The 20245-nt window shown below is 40.1% G+C and overlaps 1 protein-coding gene across 1 annotated transcript in view; it reads right to left on the bottom strand.

Moving 5' to 3' along the window:
• The window catches only part of EFHC2 (EF-hand domain containing 2), a 155525-nt gene that overhangs the window by 62880 nt on the left and 72400 nt on the right, over positions 1–20245 (bottom strand). The window contains exons 11-14 of the mRNA XM_041002940.1: positions 17979–18144; positions 10527–10669; positions 6975–7171; positions 3947–4077 (exon numbers count right to left, since the gene is read on the bottom strand). Of these exons, the coding sequence (XP_040858874.1) occupies positions 3947–4077; positions 6975–7171; positions 10527–10669; positions 17979–18144 (637 nt within the window). The remainder of the gene's footprint in view (positions 1–3946; positions 4078–6974; positions 7172–10526; positions 10670–17978; positions 18145–20245) is intronic.

Below are 20245 nucleotides of genomic sequence, written 5' to 3'. Positions count from 1 at the left end.
ATTTATTAAAGAATATTTTGAATGGCTGCATCACAGATAGACAAATACCTTATTGAAATATCACAAACAAGATACAGATTGCAACTGCTACGGTCAATGACTTCAGGGTGCAATTATCAGAAAAAAGGTTTCATTTTTTGAGTATCCACCGTGCTCCAGTCAGGGTACTAACAGCAGCCCTTTAAATACAGTAGAAATGTATTCCTCATAACATCTTGTATAGTAAATATTACATGATCACTGTTAAACAGAGGGAAAAAAATTTAGCAACTTACTCAAGGCCACCAAAGTTGGTAAATGAGAGACTTGAGATTTGGATTTGGGTCCGCCAACTCCAAAACAAATGATTTGATATATTCATATTATACTATCTCCCTCCGGGGGAATTAGAGTTTTACAAGTGAGAAGAGTTTTTCAAGGTTCTAAATCTTACAAGGAATATATCACACGCATGTTTGCAAGAGAGTTACTGTTCTCTCAGCTGGTGACGGGATGGGAGGTCTATGAAAGAACTATGCAGTAGTGATTCACTGTGTTCACTGAAGGCTGATCCATTGAGTTCTAGAGAGATCTGGGAAAGATGCAAAGATGAGCCAGGCATGGGCCTTCTAAGAGTTTCACTCAGGTAAGGAGAAAAGATGAGTCACAAATTATCAAAGCATATGCAAGTTACCTAAGGCCAGATGTCATTTCCGACGCACAGAACAAGATTCTGGGAGATAGCTGGAGTCAGGTTGACCATATCTTCTCAGATTTTGGGCTTCCCTGCTGCTGCAGCTGATGATACCAATGCTGTTGCTGCCACTGCTACCAACGATTCAGAATCCAAGGCCTACCCTAGAGAAGCCCCAACCTTGCCTGTGTTCCCAAGCCGGGGAACGACTTAACCCTGCCAAGCCAGTCCCTACTGAAATCTGCCCTTTCTTGAAGAATGGCCTTCCACACTCCCTTAGACAAGAAACCAGCAGCTCTCAAGAGTGAATCTGACAGAACCCAGAAAATGTGGCCCAGGAAACAGGGGAAGCCTAGAGGCAGAACTGGTGACCTCCAGAAGGCCAAAGACAAATGTTTCTTACACAAATGAAGAAAGAAAAACATTTCCAACTTTCTGTTTCCAGATGACCATCTGTCCTGCATCCCACCAGGTCTGTTTTGAGGCAAACAGCTCAGGGAGGCCAGTTTAGTAATCCATTATTAACCCTGTTACCAACTGTAGAAACAGCTAATTAGCTCCATCCCTCAAGGTTTTCCTGAGAGGAGGGTACTCTGAAAGGACCAAGGAGAATGCCAGGGGCTTGGACCAATGTCTGATGCAGAAGGTCTAGATTTGAAAGCCTCAGGTATATGTGAAGAGGCCCAGTTATCTAAACCAGACAGTGTCAAGGCCACACAGATGACACCCACAGGCCCATGCTGCAATCTCACCTGTTTTCCAATACCAACTCAATCCAGATTTGAAAATGGAACATTTTTCAAGCATATTATAAATATACAGTGTAAGCATTTCAGATGTCAGAGCCTCTAAAGAACCTTAGAAACCAACATAAGGACAAAAGAGTGAGGTGCAGGTAGGCAGAGGGGTCCACATTACTTGGCTAGTAAAGGTAAGGCTTAGCTTTTCCTGACTCTCTCAAGACTCAGAGAGATGACTCTTTCCTGCTGCAGAGTAATCAATTATTTACTTGTTTGCTATATACTTTAAATGGAATGCTATTTGAGAAACAGGACCATTCATTAAATTATTCAACAAACATCTATTGTTCTTGGCAGGAGCTAAGAACCTGAAGGCAAGAAAGCAAAGTAGCAACTCTACAGGGACTATCAGTGGATAGTAGATATAAACCATTGCACATACCTCTTGTCCCATAGTAAGTGCTGAATAAATGGCAGTCTCTATAAGAGTATTCCTCTAGTGAGGTAGAAATAAGATGAAATGTGCCATGTGTTGTGAAAAATATCAACAAGGGACTAAGAATAAGTGAGTGATCCACTTGAGACAAGAGTAGTCAGAGAAAGGGAACCCTTCGGAAGAGAGGACATCTGTAATGAGTCCTAGAGCTTACCCTGAAAAGAAATAGCAGTGAGGGCACTCCAGGCACAGAGGACTTTGTGCACGTAGGCTTGGTGTTGGGAAAGAGCTTGATGTGTTGGAGAAGGATAGGGTTGACACTATTCTAGCAGAAATGCATACTGAGCTGTATCGCTCAAGGCCCTGCTGGTTATAGCCAAATGTTTGGATCTTGTTTTTAAGCACCATGAAAAGCACTGGAAGGGTTTCTCAGGATGGATGTAACCTGATTCTATTATCATCTGAAGGCATTTCTGGGATAGGAAGTTTACTCTTTCGGCACCCAGCACACAGCTAAGGCCACTCCTCCAACCATCTAGGGTGGGAGCGAGGGGAAACCCTTTATTCCACCCTAACATTATCTCCTTGGATCTCCGGCCTGGCCTAAATGCCTTCCTCCCCAAAAAAAAGCCCCATAAACTCACTGAAGTGTTGCCAACAGACTTTGCCAGAGAGTTGGGAGAATGGATGCTATTTTTTTTATAAGAGGACACAAAATAACAAAACAAAGCCACTCCCTTGTCTCTGATTGAAATTTCTTGCTTTCTCTTCCACTACTTTCTGTTGGTCCACAGTGTGAGTTAGTTATCTTTGCTCTTTACTCTGTCACCATTTCTTTCCCAAAACATCATGAACATGTGTATATGACTGTGCACAATAACGAAGACTGTAAATTGTTATTGATCCCAGAAGGTTGAGAATTATAAATAAGGAAAATTTGTCCTCTGCCTACATTTTTAAAAGAACCTTTTATGAGACACAAGAGGGTTTTGTTCAAACACAAAAGGAGCTCTCCGGACACTCCAGACCTCATGTTGGGCCCAGGCCACCAGGTAGTGATGCAACAAAACTGCAGAACCAAAGCCAAAAAGACCTCCCTGCTACCCCTGCCTGGGCTCCCTTCCTCATTTCTCAGCCCACATCTTGTCTGCATCAAGCTCAGCTTGCTCTATAGTTTTCAGCCACTATTGTTTTCAGCAGCCAGAATTCTCAGCCTACAGAGAAAGTCCCCTTTGTCCTCCATACATGATTTAATTTACTTTCTCCTGAACGCTCCATTCACTCATTTTTGGGGCCAAGAGGTCTCACAATGGTACAAGACTCTGAATTTGAATTTCCCTGTGTTTCCACTTTTTGGAAATTTGCCTAGCTCAGCCACTGGATAGTCCAAGCATTTGGTTTTACCTTAGAGAAGATCTTTATTATTCACAATTTCTTCCAACATTTCTAACTACTGTGACAGACTATAGATTATCTCCTGGATTCCCATATTTTCATCTCTTTGATAATATAGCCATGTGTCTACAAGTATGTTCATGAGAAAGGTATATTATGAAAAGATTATCCATACATTTCAAACTTTCTGTACCAGATGAAACATCTTTTAATTCCATTTTCCATGAACATTTTTGAAGTCCACCTGTACACATGTACACACCCTTTTCACTGAAAATCAGTAAAATTTGTTATTTTTCAAATTTGATAGCATTCCTAGGGATATGTCTCTGCTATACTCCCCAGCTTTTAGAAGGATGCATTTAACTGTAACCACTGCTGTCTTTCTCTCTTAAATGCGCCACTGCTGGCAATCCCTGATCCTCCAATACCAAGATCCACAAGACAGTGTGACCAACTGACTTTCTGTGCTTTTGTCCTTCTGTTCCCACATATAAATGTTCATGTATGGAAATGCATCAAACTTACTAGAATATTAACAGCCCACACTTGACCACCAAGTAATATGAATACAAAGAAATGCCAATTACTAATAGAAAACATGTAAGCAATTAATTAAAAAGCACTAGGAAAGAAACTATGCCATGTGCTCTTTGGACAGTTGCAAGAGCAAGACAATATTGCTAGCAGACTACTGCTTACCTAAATGTATTAAACTCCACCACCTTTGTGTGATCAGAGTCAGCAGCTGCAAATACCTGCTTGATCTCTTTGGACCTCGGTTCTAGTTCTTTCATCTTTTTAAGAGCCAATTCAAGGTTGCTATAAGGAAACTAGAAGAGAGAAAGAAAAGACAAATTTAAATATGTCTGAGATTTGAAGGACCCAAATCCGTTTCACTGCAGTGAGAAGCCATGGCTAGCTTTGGATCATCTCAGTCAAAGCTTCAGGGCAATGAATGACACTGACATAGGTCTGAGCAGGCTTAAGGGACAGCAGGTGATAGATATCAGAGACCTATCCTTGGGCTTCCGCATCAGCCTCCTGCTTGTAACCCTTGGCCATTGGCTTGGTATGTTGAGGGACCATAATAGAAATAATGAGGATTCCAAATTGCATCCATGAACCTCTGTTTTCTCTAGAGCTTCACAATGGCACTCTTTGGAATTACTGGCCATTAGGTGATGCAATGATCAGAACAAGGATACCTTTCAAAGATCCACACAGGCGCTGTAATCCCTGTACAGTCCACTGTTCCTGTCTCCCACCCTGTGCTTACTTTTTAGATTTAGTAAGAATACTCCTTATTCAACCTGGGAAAGCATAAGATTGTAAATAATTATAGCTAAGAGATCAAAAATGAGAAGATGAAATTTTTGACTAAAATGTTGATGGTAATTTGCTATAAAGCTCCCTCTCTTTTACCCGCAAATGATTCGGGTGGTTTGGCACCAACCACAGCCCCCATTCCCTCTGGCTTTTTTCTATTTCTTTTCATCTATTTCTATGATAGGTTCTATTAGCTCTTTTGAAAAGTCTCTTCAAGCTGATATTAAAGGGTATATTAATCTTTCTCTGCATAGAATGGTATTGTTAAGAGTAGTCTCTTTAACAAAACACATTTTTCACTTGGGATGCTGATACCAGATAATGTCCTACTCTGCTTTTATCAGTCTCAAAGGAGAAAAGCCCTTTATATGTTAAAACATGTATGTATTATATACAGATGCTCCTCAACTTCTGATGGGATTATGTACTCTAAACCCCACTTTAAGTTGAAAATGCACTTAATACAGCCAATCTAGCAAACATCCTGGTTTGGTAACCATGAGGCGACTGAGAGCTGTGTTCGTTGTCTGCCCAGCCTAACAAGGAAGATTTGATCACACAGCACTAGCCCAGGAACCAATCCAAATTCGATATTCAAAGCCTCACTAGCTACTGAATGAGTACTGCTTTAGCACTGTCATAGCCAAAACAGTGTAAGCACAGCCACCCTGAGGCCCATTGGTATATCTTGTATTAAGGTAAAGGTCCACCCTCAGAAAACAGAACCCAAATTGGTAATCATGTCCCACTGACCAAGCTTGCTATTGGACACATAAGCATAGCTGGTATTCACAGTAGCTCCAGGAAACAGGCACTGCTGTAACTCCCATTTCAACATGAGGAACTGAATATCCAAGAAGATACTGTGAACCCAGGTTTCCAAACCAGGCCCGTTGATTTCCAGAATCTAACATTCAGATTACTAAGCTTCTTGTCTAGATTCAGTGTTTTCCAACAAGTCGTTGCTTCATGGTTTTATGATAACATGAATGCCTAACACTATGACTGGAGAGGGGCTGGCAGCGACGGAGGCACTGTTCAGGCCCCCTTGTCAAGAGAGACCCTGCAGAGCAGAGCATTGTTAGCTAACAGCCTCCACTGCCAGACCTTCCGGATGCACACAGAGTTCATGCACAGTGCCCTGCCAAGGCCGTATTCACTCCAGGCTATTCCTAGTCAATGACTGAACACAAAGGCCGTGTGTGTGTGTGAGAGAGAGAGAGAGAGAAAGACAGAGACAGAGAGAGAAACACTAGAGCTGGACCACTCCTGCTTGACCTGGGACCTCTTTGATGGGCAAGCTGTGCTCTGGGGTTCCCTAACAATCTGAACCCCAGAGTCAGGGACTCTCAGAACTGGGCTGTCAACCGAAGCTCTTCCCAGTTCTCCTCTCTTCCCCTCCTCCTTCCACAGGGATCAGATTTGCATCCCATTCTGAAGACTCCTCAACCCTGAGCTCCATGGGCCTCCTCAATTCTTTAGAAGCATTTTGCGCAATACATCTCTTGTACATCCAGTTCTGTCTTAGCATCTGCCTCTGAAAGAATCCAAATGGATAGAGAAGATGTGCTATATACCAAGAGATTGATCTTAGAAGCTTAGTAACCTGAGTATTTTATAGATAAGTGAGACTAAATTGGTGTTGTATGTATATAAATGTACCTAAGCAACATCACTTCCAGGTAGACTTCTAAAATAAGTGCTTTCCAGATAGATTTTTCAATATTAGACAGTGACTGCCAAATATACATATCTGCACACTGAATGAGTCTACATTTAACATCAAGATTTTTATCAGTATGTTCTTTTTCCTGATCAGCATTGCTATAATAGCACTTTTAGTAATAGTGCCCATCTGCCATCCTGTTTTAGATTTTAAAAATATCTGAGCTCACTGTTGCTAGTCTCTCCTTAAGCTCTTACTTAGGCCTTCAGATGGGCATTCAGAGGAAGCTGCAGCCCCAGCAACTATCAGATTCCCTTGGGGTTTCTGTTTGTTCAGGTCTCAGCCTTCTCTGTTGGCCTTTGCCAATTAACTGGGATGGCACAGTGTGTGACACCAGATTTTCTTCCCTTCTTGTAGTGGTTAAACTTCTTTCTGAACACATTGTTAGTGTCAGCAGAAAACCCAGGAAACTTGATTCAGCTCTGAGCCTGCCTCCTGCCTGTGTCTGGAATCCGTGATGCTGAGCAGTGGAGAGTCCAGCATATAAACAGAATAGACAAGGACCTGGCCTCTGTGATGAGACCTGTGGCCAAGCTGCACGAATCCATTATTCATGCCCACGTGTGAATGCACAATGTAAAACCAGTGGCAAGATGAACAAAAAAAAGGCCCCAAAGAAAAACACACATTGCAGAAGGTTGGCAGGCAAGTCAAGATTATGCAAAGTAAATTTACCCTATCTGAATTCTTCTCCATGTACTTTAAGGTGAACTCATCAGCATTGAGCAACTTAAATAGGTAGCCATTCACATTCACTGTGACGCCAACATACAGCTCCTCAGACTTGATGTAAACCGATGGTTCACTTTTAAAGACTTCCTGTCCAGGCTTCTTAACACGACTTCTTTTCAAGAACATCCCACCAGTAAACCCTACAGAAAATGAGAAAAGTTCGTGGGTAAGTTTATGCTTTAAATAAACAAACAGCATGTGACTTGCCTTTGAAGTTATTTTATCCTCATATACAGGTTATGCAACTTACCTGTGAAGTTAGCACACTTAAGGGAAGAATGAGAACAGTAGGTGAAACTATAAAATTTTTCAGGAAAGTGTGTTTAAGCAAACAATTATATGGTATTCCTTCCTTTTCTTTTCTTTTCTCTCTATTCCCCTTGCAATCCACTTAGCGAAAACCTGCTACACACGCCCTGCTATACAAGGGCACACTGGGCATGTGGGATATCAGAAAGACACTCATTTTGTGAGCATGCATTGAACAGGGCCAGTTAGAAAAATCCTCATTTGTGTCTATTGTGACATACAAATTCAATGCAAGATGCTCCTCTTTAACAAAGGGAATTACTTAAATTTTTGGAGGTAACTATAGGAGGTCCCTTGATAAAATGTCTTCACTTAATTAATTAATGCCTTGTTTTTCTTACTCCCAGAATTCTCAGTATTTGAGTTGTTCTCCTGCAGACATTGGTTTTTTTTGTTTGTTTTTTGGTTTTCTTTTTTTGTTTTTTTTTTTGTTTTTGTGGTTTTTGACCTCTTGGAAAACAATGAGCAAAGGCAGATGTGGTATACCAGAACGTTCTGATTAGGACTGAAATCTACAAACCTGTCAACACAGAAGGATACCACAATGGGCTTCTGCAGTCAGGTTCAGCATACTCTTACCATCACATGCAGAAACCATAGGTGGTGCAGACTTAGGCTTTGAAACCAAATACAGCTGCATTGCTACCATTGCTCTGTCACTTACATGCTGCAAAATCTTAAGGAGTTATCTGATTTCTGAATGTTTTATGAATTCTCATCAGTGAAATGGGAATAAACTGGGGAGTCGTGCATGTGTTTAGTCAGGTAGTTAAGGTGCTGTTTCAGATACCCACATGCCTGGTTCAACTCCTGGGTCTGCTCTGGATCAAATTTCCTGCTAACATTCACCCAGAAGGGCAGCACGTTATGGCTTAAGTAGTTATGGCTTAAGTAGTTGGCTCCCTTGCCACCCATGTAGGCCACTCAAATTGAGTTTGGAGCTTCTAACTTTGTCCTGCCACAGCCCCACCTATTGTAGGCATTTAGGGAGTGAACCAGTGGATGGAAACTTTCCATCTGTCTGTCTCTGTGTCTTTCTCTGTCTCCTAAACAAAATGTGTGGGTGACATGAAAATATACTCAAATTGCTTGCTGTGAGGAATATAATTGAAAGAAGGCTCCAGCTGCTGTGCTGTGAGATCCACACTTGGGCATGTGGAAAGGCCATGTTTCCCACAGGCTGCAGTCACCAAATGACTGAGCAAGGCAGAGATACTAAGGCCCATTCCTATAAGACAATGGCTCCTCCAACTAACAGTTTTGGCTTAAGGACTCCCCATCAGCCTTGTCAAAATGGCTGGACCCACATGGCAGTCTGATGGCTTTCCTGGCCTCCTCCACTCCTTCCACATTGTCTCTCCAGCATTTATCCTAATGAATCTGTTGCACATTTGATTCTCTCTGGGATTTGCTTCTTTGAAAGACTTGTACTAACAAAAAATATTATCACATTTTTATGAGGATAATGGTCAGTCATGGCTGCTACTATCACTTATAAGCTTGTAGTTGACTACTGTCATATCTTTTGTTTTATGCATGTTTCAATTTGGTTAGCCATGTGTTCCTCATTCCAGACATACAGAGTTGATTTTTTGGCCATTACAGGCATGGTTTATATTCATTCCTGTTTAATTTCATATTTTAAGATTTCATCTATTATTCCAATCACTGTGGAACTTTAGTTGTACAATTATTCATTACCGACTGGCATGCTGAGTGGCTCATACCAGCTCACAGGAGCTGACTGTTACATTTTCAGAGATTCTGCAAGCCAGTTCTTAAACTGTTGGCTTCTGATTATTGGCCATCATTGGTGTGTTCACACCATGGAAATTGGCAAAAAGTACAAATTAGAACCTTCATTATTTTTTTCAAAGAGCCAGGTAACCAGAACATCACAGATAATTCTTCACAGATACTTTTTTCTTCAAAACAAATAAAAGTTCTAAATATGTTGAGGCAAAGAATGGAAACTGACAGTTCCATAATCTGGTAGGTCAACTGCTTTCCTCAGTAGTGGTCATGGTATCAGTACACAGCAGAGGGTATTTCAACCTTAACAGAGAGAAGGGACAGAGAAAGATGGATCCTAAAGAATAAAATTTTGAAAGATTTATTATTATTATTATTATTATTTTGAAAATCAATGACACACAGAGGGAAAGATAGAAATCTTCCATCCATTATTTCATCCCCAAAATGGCCCCAAAGGCCAGAGCCAAACCAGTCCAAAGTTAGGAGCCAGGAACTACTTCTGGGTCTCCCACTTGGGTGCAGGGGCCAAAGGCCTTGAGCCATCTGCTGTTGCTTTCTCAGGCCATTAAGCAGGGAGCTGGTTTGTAAGTGGAGCAGGTGGGACTAGAAGTCATGCCCATATGGGATGATGGTGCCACGGGAAGAGGATTAGCCTGCTGCATCACTGTGCAGACCCCTGAAGATTAAATTTGTATAACTGAGATTCTTAGAGTCAAATGAAAATTTTGTAAGCAAGACTATCAAGAGTAGAGGCTTCCTCTGCACTTCCTGGGTATGAGAGTGAGTGGTAGTTGCCAAGCCATGATCTTGATACCCACAGAGATGTCTCAGAGGCCACAGAACAGAGGGGAATAGTGGCAAAAATGAGGGAGCAACAGGTAAACTGCCACTTGGGACACTTGCATCCCCTATTAATTTCAGTGCTGGTTTGAGTATTCAAACTGGTATTGAGTGCTGGTCTGAGTATCAGTACCTCTGTTTTCAATCCAGCTTCCTGCTACTGCATCCTGGGAGACAGCAGATGAGGGTCTTAGTGCTCACGTTCTCATTACCCTCTTGGAAGAGCTGGATACTATAAGCTTCTGCACTGAGCTTGGCCCAGCCCTGGGCTGTTAGGGGCATTTGGGCAGTGAACCAGTGGATGAAATATCAATCAGTTCCAACCCCCTCTGATACCACCTTGCAAGTTGATGAAAATAAGTAAATAAACAACAACACAGAGATTTCCTCGGTCTCTCATCCCTAATTTGATCGTAACTGCTCCTTTTTCTTTTATCATTTCCCATTTAGGAAACCTTTGTAAAAAGATCTCCACTGGTTTAAAACAAGAAGAAAGTCATTACTAGACATCATCAATATTGTAAAATCAGATCATATTCCCATTTTAAACAGGAAGAGACAATCCAATACTCTGAGAGTTGTAACTCTTACCTGAATTCCTCTCTAAAGGTTCAAACACTGAAATGGTGTCATCACCGAGATAATATGCAAGAACAAATATCCTATCATCTTCAGGAACTCTGTCTGTCTCTAGCTTTGCAAAAAACCGGAGTGTATTGCTTATGTTGCCATAGCTAAATGGAAGGGAAATGAGGGTTACATAATTAGACAAGCAGATTTTCACATCATATGTAATTTTTAAAAACCTGGAAAAGGTATGTTACTATTTAATATAGTGACATAAACTCTCCAAAGTAAAGAGTTTTACCATCTTTTCATGGTTCTAAATCTAAATGCAGGCGGGTTTTTTTTTCTCAATATATTAAAATACCTCTTCTTCTTTACATGTTCTGGATAACACATTGGGGAAATTCACCCAAAACAAATGTCATTAACACACTGCTCAGGCCAGCAACATTAGTTGGTTGGTCTCTAGTCACATGGCTAGTCAACAAGTACAGTAATTATGTCAGAGACAAGCACAAGTACCTACCTGTGTGGCCTAAACAATCCAGAGGACATGCACTGTCTACACTTGGGGCCACCTTTCTGCTTCATTATCTTCTGTCTCCAGCCCATCCAATGCCTTACTTGAAATTCCCAGGGTCCCCTTGTGAGCAAAAATTCACTTTTCCCTTTTGGATGCTACAATAAGTATTACAACTTTCTCTCTCTCTCTCGATTTTTTTTATAGCAGTTATCACTGATATTCTGTAAGTAGTCATTGTGAGTCTATTTTTCTATTATCTGATATCAAATACAAAAATTTGTATGCTGTAAACATACAACAAATGTTTATAGAAAGTTGTTATAAGACCATGTAGACTTGAATTTTCACTTAGAATTCTATGTACGAGTAGCCTAGTAGGTTGAGATGGAGCAAATTTTAGAATGAGATGCTTTCAAAGTTGACTGCTTGGCTCCTGAGAAATTAACTCACGATTTGTCAGCAGGAGCATGTCTGCAGACATCAGCTAGTGAACAATGGACAACTAACAGTAAACCTTTGGATATGTCTTTGACGATCAAAACCATTACCCCAGGGACCAACAATGTGGCACAGAGAATTAAGCCACTGTTTTTGTAACTCCAACATCCTGTATGAGCTTCAACTAGAATCCCAGCTACTCTACTTCCAATCTAGCTCCCTGCTACTGAATCTGGGAAAGCATCAGAAGATGGATCAAGTACTTGGGTCCCTGCCACCCACACAGGAGTATTGGATTAAGATCCTAGTTCATGGCTTCAGCCTTTCCTGGTGCTGGCCAAAGTAGAAATCTGGGGAGTAAACAGCTGATGGAAGATCCCTCTCTTTCTCTGTGAATCTGAATTTCAAAATAAATAAGCCTTTAAAAAATTTTTAGACAAGCAGCTCACAAAATTTATTGTGTATAAAATCACTTGGGCAGCTTGTTGTGTATAGAATCCAGAATTCTACTCCTAGACCTCTACATTCAGTAGTTAGCTTGCATTTCCAGAAACCTGAATTATTAATAAGCAACCCAGGAAATTCTGATTTGGTTATCCCCAGGGTAACCTTCAAGAATACTTTCTTCATCTATTTCCCTCTTGGCTAAGTTGCTCACCAAACTTTTCTAGCACTCTTTGTTTCTCAACACTCAATCCTGCTAGCTGAGCTCCCACTGATATTCCATGGTCCATCCATGATGCTGCACTTAATTTAGCATTAAATAGACTTATCCTTGTGGCTATTTAAAAAACGTGGGAGTCAATGTGGTAGCAGGCTAATCCTGTCCTGCAGCATTGGCATTCCACATGGGTGCTGGTTCATGTCCAAGGTCTTCTACTTCCAATCTAGCTCCCTGATTATGACCTGGAAAAACAGTGGAGGACTGTCCAAGGCTTTGGGACCCTGCATCCACATGGGAGACCATGAAGCTGCTCCTGGCTCTCAGCTCCAGATGAACTTTGATCACCATAGCCAACTGGGGAGTCAAAGACTAGATGAAAGATCTGTATCTCTCTTTGTGTGTGTGTGTGCGCACACGCATGTGCATGCGCACAACTATGACTTTCTATTTACCCAAAACAAATTATAAAATTCTAGATCCAGGAACCATGTAATTTTTTTTTCAGCACACAGATTTGAGTTATCTATAATCACTACTTTCAGTTCTTCTATTTAGAGGGTTCCTCTACCTAAACTGCTCTTGTGGAGGTCAACAGTGATCTACAAAAAACCAATTCCAATGCTTAAGATTTGGTTCACGCATCATTCACCAATCAAAAACTTGCAGAATGATCACTCCTGTCTTGATAACTTCTACTCCACTTGGTGTTCAGGAGGCTGCATTATCTTGGTTTTGCTCTTCCTTCCTTATCCATGCCCTATTAGTCTCTTTTGCTTCTTCCTCTAATTTCTTCCAACCTTGTTGATTTAGGGTATCCCACAGTTTATTGCTTGGTCATGAACTTAATAATCTATATTCACTCCCTTAATAATTTTATCCAGTCTGAAGGCATGACACAGTTGGGCCTCACATGGCTTGAAATGCCATCTTTATGCTGATGATTTCAAAATTTCTATCTCCTGCACAGATCTCTTTCCTGCTGCCCATACTAACATGTATGCCCAACTGATGAGTCAGAATTTCCATTTGATATCTTAGCATCTTAAATTTAACTTTTTCTAAAATGGATCTTCTGCTTTTATCCCCAAAATTACTACCTTATCTGCATTTCAATAGACAGCTATGCTGTTCCTGAAACTGTTCAGGCCAAAATTTGAGACAACCTTAATTTTTGCTTCTCTCACACCTCATATCCAATCTGTCATGAATTCTATTAGCTTTACACTCAAAATATTCCCAGAATCCACTTTTAGTTTTGCCATTGCCACTACAATTGCCCAGATCTGAGCTTTAATATTATTTCTCTTGAAGTATCAGAGTAGCCTCTTACCTGAGCTTTACTTTCACCATTACCCTTCTACAGCTTATTTCCAACACTGCACTGGAGTTACTCTTTTTGTTTGTTTGTTTATTTGTTATACTTTTTATTATTATCATTTTATGATACAGTTCCACAGGCCCTGGGATCCCTTATCCCCTTCCCAATTCCCTCCCCCCTCACAGAGTTCCCCTATATTATTACTATAGTATAGCTCTTCATACACAGTCATATGTCCATCATTGTGGGCATGGACAATGGCAGAGTCCAGCATCCTATTGCCAAGATTTAGTTAGCAGTTTTATTGGGAGTGTGTCTTTGATGCGGAAGTAGAGATGCATGCTGCATTATATCCTCACATCTGGATGGGATAATCTCCATTACACAGTCACTATATATCCCCTTAAATGAAAAGCCACAATATAAAATTAACAACAGGAGGAAAAACAGAAATTTACAATGCTATGATGTTAACTAACATGCTGCTGGATATGATAGTCCCCATGGAGTGATTCTTTTAACATATAAATGACGTCAAGTCATTTCTCTGCCTAAATCCCCCAGTAGATCAACTTATCAAAGCCGTAAGAATTCTCATGATAATCTATCAGGTTCTCTGTGTTTGCCCTCATTACCACCTGCTACAGTTTGGATGTGGTGTGTACCCAAAAGGCTTATGCATTAGAAATTTAGGTCTCAGTGTGAAGAGGCAGTAGGACCTTAAAGATGGTAGATCTAATAGGAGGCTATTAGATCACTGCAGATACATTCCAGAATTAACATAATTCTCCAGCCAGTTTTTAAGGGAGTGTTGCAAAGGTGAGCATGACCTCTCCCCACTCCCTTGGCTTTCCCTTACACACACGATGCCTCCATGATGTCCTCCACTGTGATGTAAGGAAGTCAAGGAAAATTCTCACAAGAGGCCAAAATAATGAGCCCACCCAATTTTGGACTTGCAGCTTCAAAACTGTGGACTAGAGAAACCACTTTTCTTTATGCATTAGTGCAGCCTCAGATATTTTGTTACGATCACAGAAAATGGACCAATACACACCTCTCACCCCACCTCTGTGTACTCTGCCTTATACTCACTTGCTCTATTTAGTGTTGCCCTCTTGGATGGTTCTAGCACAATGCCAACTATGGTTCTTGCTCAGGGCCACTACATGGACTATGCCTTCTACCAATAACGTATTTCCTGTCCTCAGTAGGATACACCCGAACCACACTATTTAAATCACAACTATGAATGGTTCATAGCCCCATATTCCCTTCTTCTTACAGCATCTTAAAATACCTTTTTTATTTTCCCCATGGTGCTTAACATTTTCTATATACTATAAAATATACTTGCATATTACCTTTATCATTTATTGTCTCCCCCATGCAACTAGAACTTGAGTTATATTAGGAAAGACTTTGGTCTGTCTTATTCATGGTTGTATCCCAGGCACACAGCAGGTGGACAGCAAATATTGTTGACTAAGAAACAAATGGTTTACTCCAGGCTATGCATCTACTAAGAAACCTCAAAAACATCTAGAGATAGAGTCTTGCAGTTGGACAACACATGAATGCCTACTTTTACTGATGGGAAGATATTTTAATATGGAATAAATGACTGAAAGAGACAGCAGATGGACATTACCTGAAGCCAATGATATATTAAGACCAAATTATGAATATATGGATTTTATACAGCTATGAATAGAACATCTGCAGGATAATAACTTTCTTTGCAGGCAATCATCCATCTCCTCTATCCATCAGTAACAACTGGATTAGTGAATGCGTATTCTATTTACTGTCCTCATTTATTTATCCATTCTTTCTCTTATTACACAAAATATTTATTGGGTCCCAAGTATAGTGGCCAGTATTGCTCAAACATCAAGGGAAGCAATAAATTCCTCACAGAGCTTTTGGTCTCAGGGAGCCTGCGAATTACATAACTGAAGAACAACTGTGAAGTGTAATAAAGTACCAAATTTGTGGCAAGAAGGATGGCTACCAGCAGTCAGATTTCACTGGATTCAAACCCTAATTTCATAAAAGTCAGTTGTGTGGGCCTGCGTAATTTGCATAGCCTCTCTGAGAAATGTTCCCTAGTTTCTTGATGTGAAGACTAGATGTAACATAATTTACTTTCCAAGATTGCTTTGAGAATTAGATGACATCAAGTGTTATCAAGTAGTTAACATACAGTAACCATCTAATAAGCTTATTACTAACAGTAATACTATTGTTAGAGGAATGGGCAGCAGAGTATTACAACCACACGGAGAATGAAATAACTAATTCAGTCTGATTAAATAAGGTTCTTGAAAGTCAGACTAGACAATCTGCCTGCCAGATCATCACAGTAATGCTTTCCCAGACAACACAGATCTTTACACCTGTCAGAAAACCTCATGGTCAATCAGCATTAACTTCATCACAACTTTAGTACCCTGTGAATTTTTTGGATAGCAATATACACAATCACCTGTTGTGGACAACTTTGTGTCTCAACTCACCATTTTCTTACTTGTATTAGCAAACTATTCTTTGAGTGCTTTTTGAGATTATCTTCCTTAGATTCTCACAGTTTTAAAACCTTGGGTTAGTCAAACTCAAGTATATATCTCCTGCTGAATGCACCGGTTACCATGGAAACAAGGACACCGTGTAGTAGGAGTTTGAGGGAAGCATATTCCTGACATAGAACCACCAGTTGGACAGAAAGAAATGATTTGTGCCTCTACCACCATCCTTCAACCCCAACCAGCACAGCAAGAATATAGAGTATTATCTGCAGGCAGTTTTCTAGGGGTAGGTTTACATAATTTAGACGGAGTAAGTCAAGTGCCCACAAAGAGCTGCTCTCCCCTGGGTTTCAGAAACAACACCCTGGATAATATTTCATCTTGTTTACTTATAAGAGAACTTCCCTTCCCTTTCACAATAGGGGTATTCTTCCGGTATTCAGCCTCCTTCCGGAGGCTGCCCTGAAAAACAGCATATAAGTATAAAAGAGTGTCTATCAAAAGTCCTACCCTTGGAACCTCACTGTGAACAGTTATCAAAAAGACAGGATGAAGCAGAAGTTGATGTCATTCTGACACAATTAAAATCAGTGGTTCTCAAAACGTGATATGCCTCAAAATTCCCCAGCAGGGTGGGAGATAGAGGGGTTGGGAGAAGTTGCTAGAAAACAGAATGCTGGGTCCCATTCACAGAGCTTCTGTCTCACTGGGTCTGGGAGGTGAAGCATAAGAATTAGTATTTATAACAAGTATGGGGTCTGCATTTAGAATGCATCAATCCCAAAACTTACAAAAATTCCAAGAGTCTTCAGATTACTTCTCAAAGGAGAGAGGTCTCATACCATGCCAAGGCAGACTCTAAGACATCCTGTACAATTCTTAGTAAGAGATTTTCACTATTTTTTCCAGATATCATACAACTATTTTTCTCTTTCTTTCAAATGTTTGACAACAGTTTCTGACATCATTCAACTGGGTCAAATGCATAATGCTGTCTTTCCCTTCTCCTTCCCTTAGTTTTAGTACACATTCCCTTTATCATGTTTCTCTGGAAGATCTCCTTACCTGTTATTTCCCTCACATAGGACTGCAATTTTTAGTCCACACCCTATTCAAGCATCTCTAACATTTCTCTGCCACTTTTTTTCTCCAATTTCTTTATGCAGAATAAGTTCTCCTTGCAAATTAAAAAATATTGATGGACAGTACCCATATTCTCTATGCATGGGGAAGATTCATTTTCTTCGAGTATTCATTAGCACACTTTTGAAAGTCCATCCTCTGAAATCATACTCACCCACGAGGGCAATTTATAGATAATGAACTCAACTGAACCACTCAAATGAAAACATTAACTGCCAAATAACATTCTGAAAAACTTACAAATCTCTGAAAGCTCTATAGCAGAGGTGGTAAGCCACAGTTCAGGAGGCCAAATCCAGCTAGCTACCTGTGCTTGTAAGTAAGAATGGTTTTTACATTTTCAAGTAGCTGGGGAAAAAAGCAAATAACATCTTTGGATATGGCAAAAATTATATGAAATTCAAAGATCAGTATCCCTAAGACAGGTTTTATTAGAACACAGTTACATATGTGTTTACATTCAGTCTGTGGCTGGTTTCACGCCACAGCAGCAGATCTGAGTGGTTATGACAGGGTCCATATGGCCCACAAAGCCAGCAGTATTTACAATCTGACCCTTTAAGGGAAAGACTGCTGACCCTTTCCTCATTATCAGCTCCAAGGACCATCTTAAGGAGATGGACAAATAAAGAGAGACAGCATGGACTGACGATGGTATGGGTCCTTTAGATAATACATGAAAATAAGCTCTCAATAAGGACCTGTTAAGACTAGCATGTTAATCAACTTCAATAAAAACTGTAACATGTTCCAGGACTAGGGATCAGATGAGCTGTGTGACATCTGTTTCATCACAAGGACTATGTTATAAACCCCATCACATTTGTGAAAGATCAGACTGAATACTGGTTCCCTCAAGCACCTGTCTCCTTCCATTGACTTCAAGAAGTTTTTCCGAGGAGGTGTTGGTATGAGGCCTATGCAAGAACGGAGAGAATCCTCTTCAGAACCAAAGCCGGTGTAAGGTGGATATTTCCTCTCTATTTTTGGAGCAGGGGGAGGCTTGCATGAAACCGAAGCAAACTCTTCTATAACAAAACAAAGGCAAACAAAACATCAATATTTTTTTTGACCTGATTAGGGCTGCTTTGAAAGGCTTGTTATGATTTCAAGATGAACATGGAGACCTTTGTAGACTATTTTAAACTCTTTCAAACAAAACATGGTGAAATCCTGTGAGAATAGGTTTCAACCATGTTTACAAAAACCACAAAACTCACTTAACAATCACCATTGGTTCAAAAGAAAAAAGAATCTATGTCAAATAAGTAAACATTTACCTTTTGTCATAATATTCCCATTTCTGAATATTTTTTGTTCTCTGATTTTTCCAAAGGTCTGAAAATTCAAGGTTAGAACTTTATGCCACCCATTCCTATTTTAACCTGTAACTTGGCCCTCACGTATCTTCAGTCAACACTCACTAATACAATTCTTTTCCAAACAAGACTGACTCCCGTTTATTCTACCTTTCACCTTCTCCATATGCCATCTTGTCTTCTTTATGTATTTTTAACCCCCTTCTTTACCTCCCACTTATTTCTGGACCATGAATCTTAACCATCCAGTTCAAACACAAACACAAAAACAAAACTTCTTTCTTTTTATGAACCACTGTTAGAGTCCGTTCTTGCTACTACCACTCAAGACAGGACTGCAACTATATACAAATATGACAGAGCAGAGTAAAACAAAACAAAAACGAGAAAATAAACAAGAAAAAAAACTTTGAAAATTGCCAACTGCCAAGTTGCTCAAGGGGAGTGAGTGGCAAGCAGTCAGTACTAATGATTTTATTTATTCACTTGTTATCAGTGAGGAAGAAGACATGGAAGAGAGCTGGGGATATATTTACAATGCCCGAGGAGCATTTGTGTACTTATTTGTGAGGCTGTACAATCTCTGAGAAGCAGCTATGCTTTCAGGAGCAAATAATACAATGACCAAATCTGTTTACCCCACCACAAATGACAAAGAAGATACATCTTTCCTAAAACCAAATTAATCCCAAAGAATTCACTTTCTGCTTCTTCCCCAAGCTTGGGTATCTCTTGGGCACTTGCATTTGAGAATGAAAGAAGTCTCATATAAGCAAACATTTCCTTTTCCATTGTCAATGTTATAACAAAAGGAAAAGTACAAATTGTACAGTGTATCTCTGTAAGAAAAAATATGCACCAATTTGTCGTTCCAGATAACTTCTTAAAATAGAGGGGTTTGTTTGCTCTTTTTCTGATCATCAAAAGTCCAAGGGTCTGAGGACACTTTTACCTTTGGTCTGAAAGGACTTTCAAATTTTTTTCCCCAAGTGTGAATTTTTCCCAAGTATAATTCCTGAGAGTATTATTCCTTCCTCACTACCACTGCTTATGGAAGACATTTTAACAAACAAAATATTATCAAGTGTTTCCAGTGAGAGTGAATATTTAACCTAGCAATTAGAATTTTGGTTAGGGTCCACATGTTCTACATCAAAATATCTGAGTTTGATACCTGGCTCTGGCTCCAAACTCCAGCTTTTTGTTCATGGAGATTCTGGAAAGCAGAAATGATGGCTCAAGTAATCAGGATCCTGCTATCCAAATGGTTGACTTCAAATGAGTTCCTGACTCCTGGTCTTAGACTTAGCTACTGCAGGGATTTGGGGAGTGAACCTGTAGATAAGAAGTGTGTGTGTGTGTGTGTGTGTGTGTGTGTGTGTGTGTGTGTGTGCGCACGCGCACACGCACACCTACTTCTCAAGTAAATTTTTAAAATGTTTTTAAAAAGCATTTCACAATGGCTCAATGAAAAGGAGCAGTTTGCTGGTTCAGAAGTAACTTCAGAGCCTCTCTTACTGCTATCTTGTATTGATTAAAGAAAAATCTTGGTAATACAAAAGAAAGTTTAAATTTTGGAATTAGGTAGAATCGAGTGGGCTCCATCACTGCTCACTATGACATCAAATACATCACTATTTTGTACTTTTTTTTTCAGATGGAATACCATAGAGATGGCAGGAGAGCTATTTGATTATTAGAAAATTGGGGCATGAACAGTTTCCTACACCAGGGAACATATGCATACAACTCAGCACACTAATCTAAGCAGTCTAACCAACAGAGGACTCATATTGAATCCCAAAGTAAT

Source organism: Ochotona curzoniae, unplaced genomic scaffold (genome assembly GCF_017591425.1).
Source record: "Ochotona curzoniae isolate NIBS_2020 unplaced genomic scaffold, NIBS_Ocur_1.0 contig_1274, whole genome shotgun sequence".
NCBI classification, from domain to species: domain Eukaryota; kingdom Metazoa; phylum Chordata; class Mammalia; order Lagomorpha; family Ochotonidae; genus Ochotona; species Ochotona curzoniae.
This window is presented reverse-complemented; position numbering and strand designations above follow the sequence as displayed.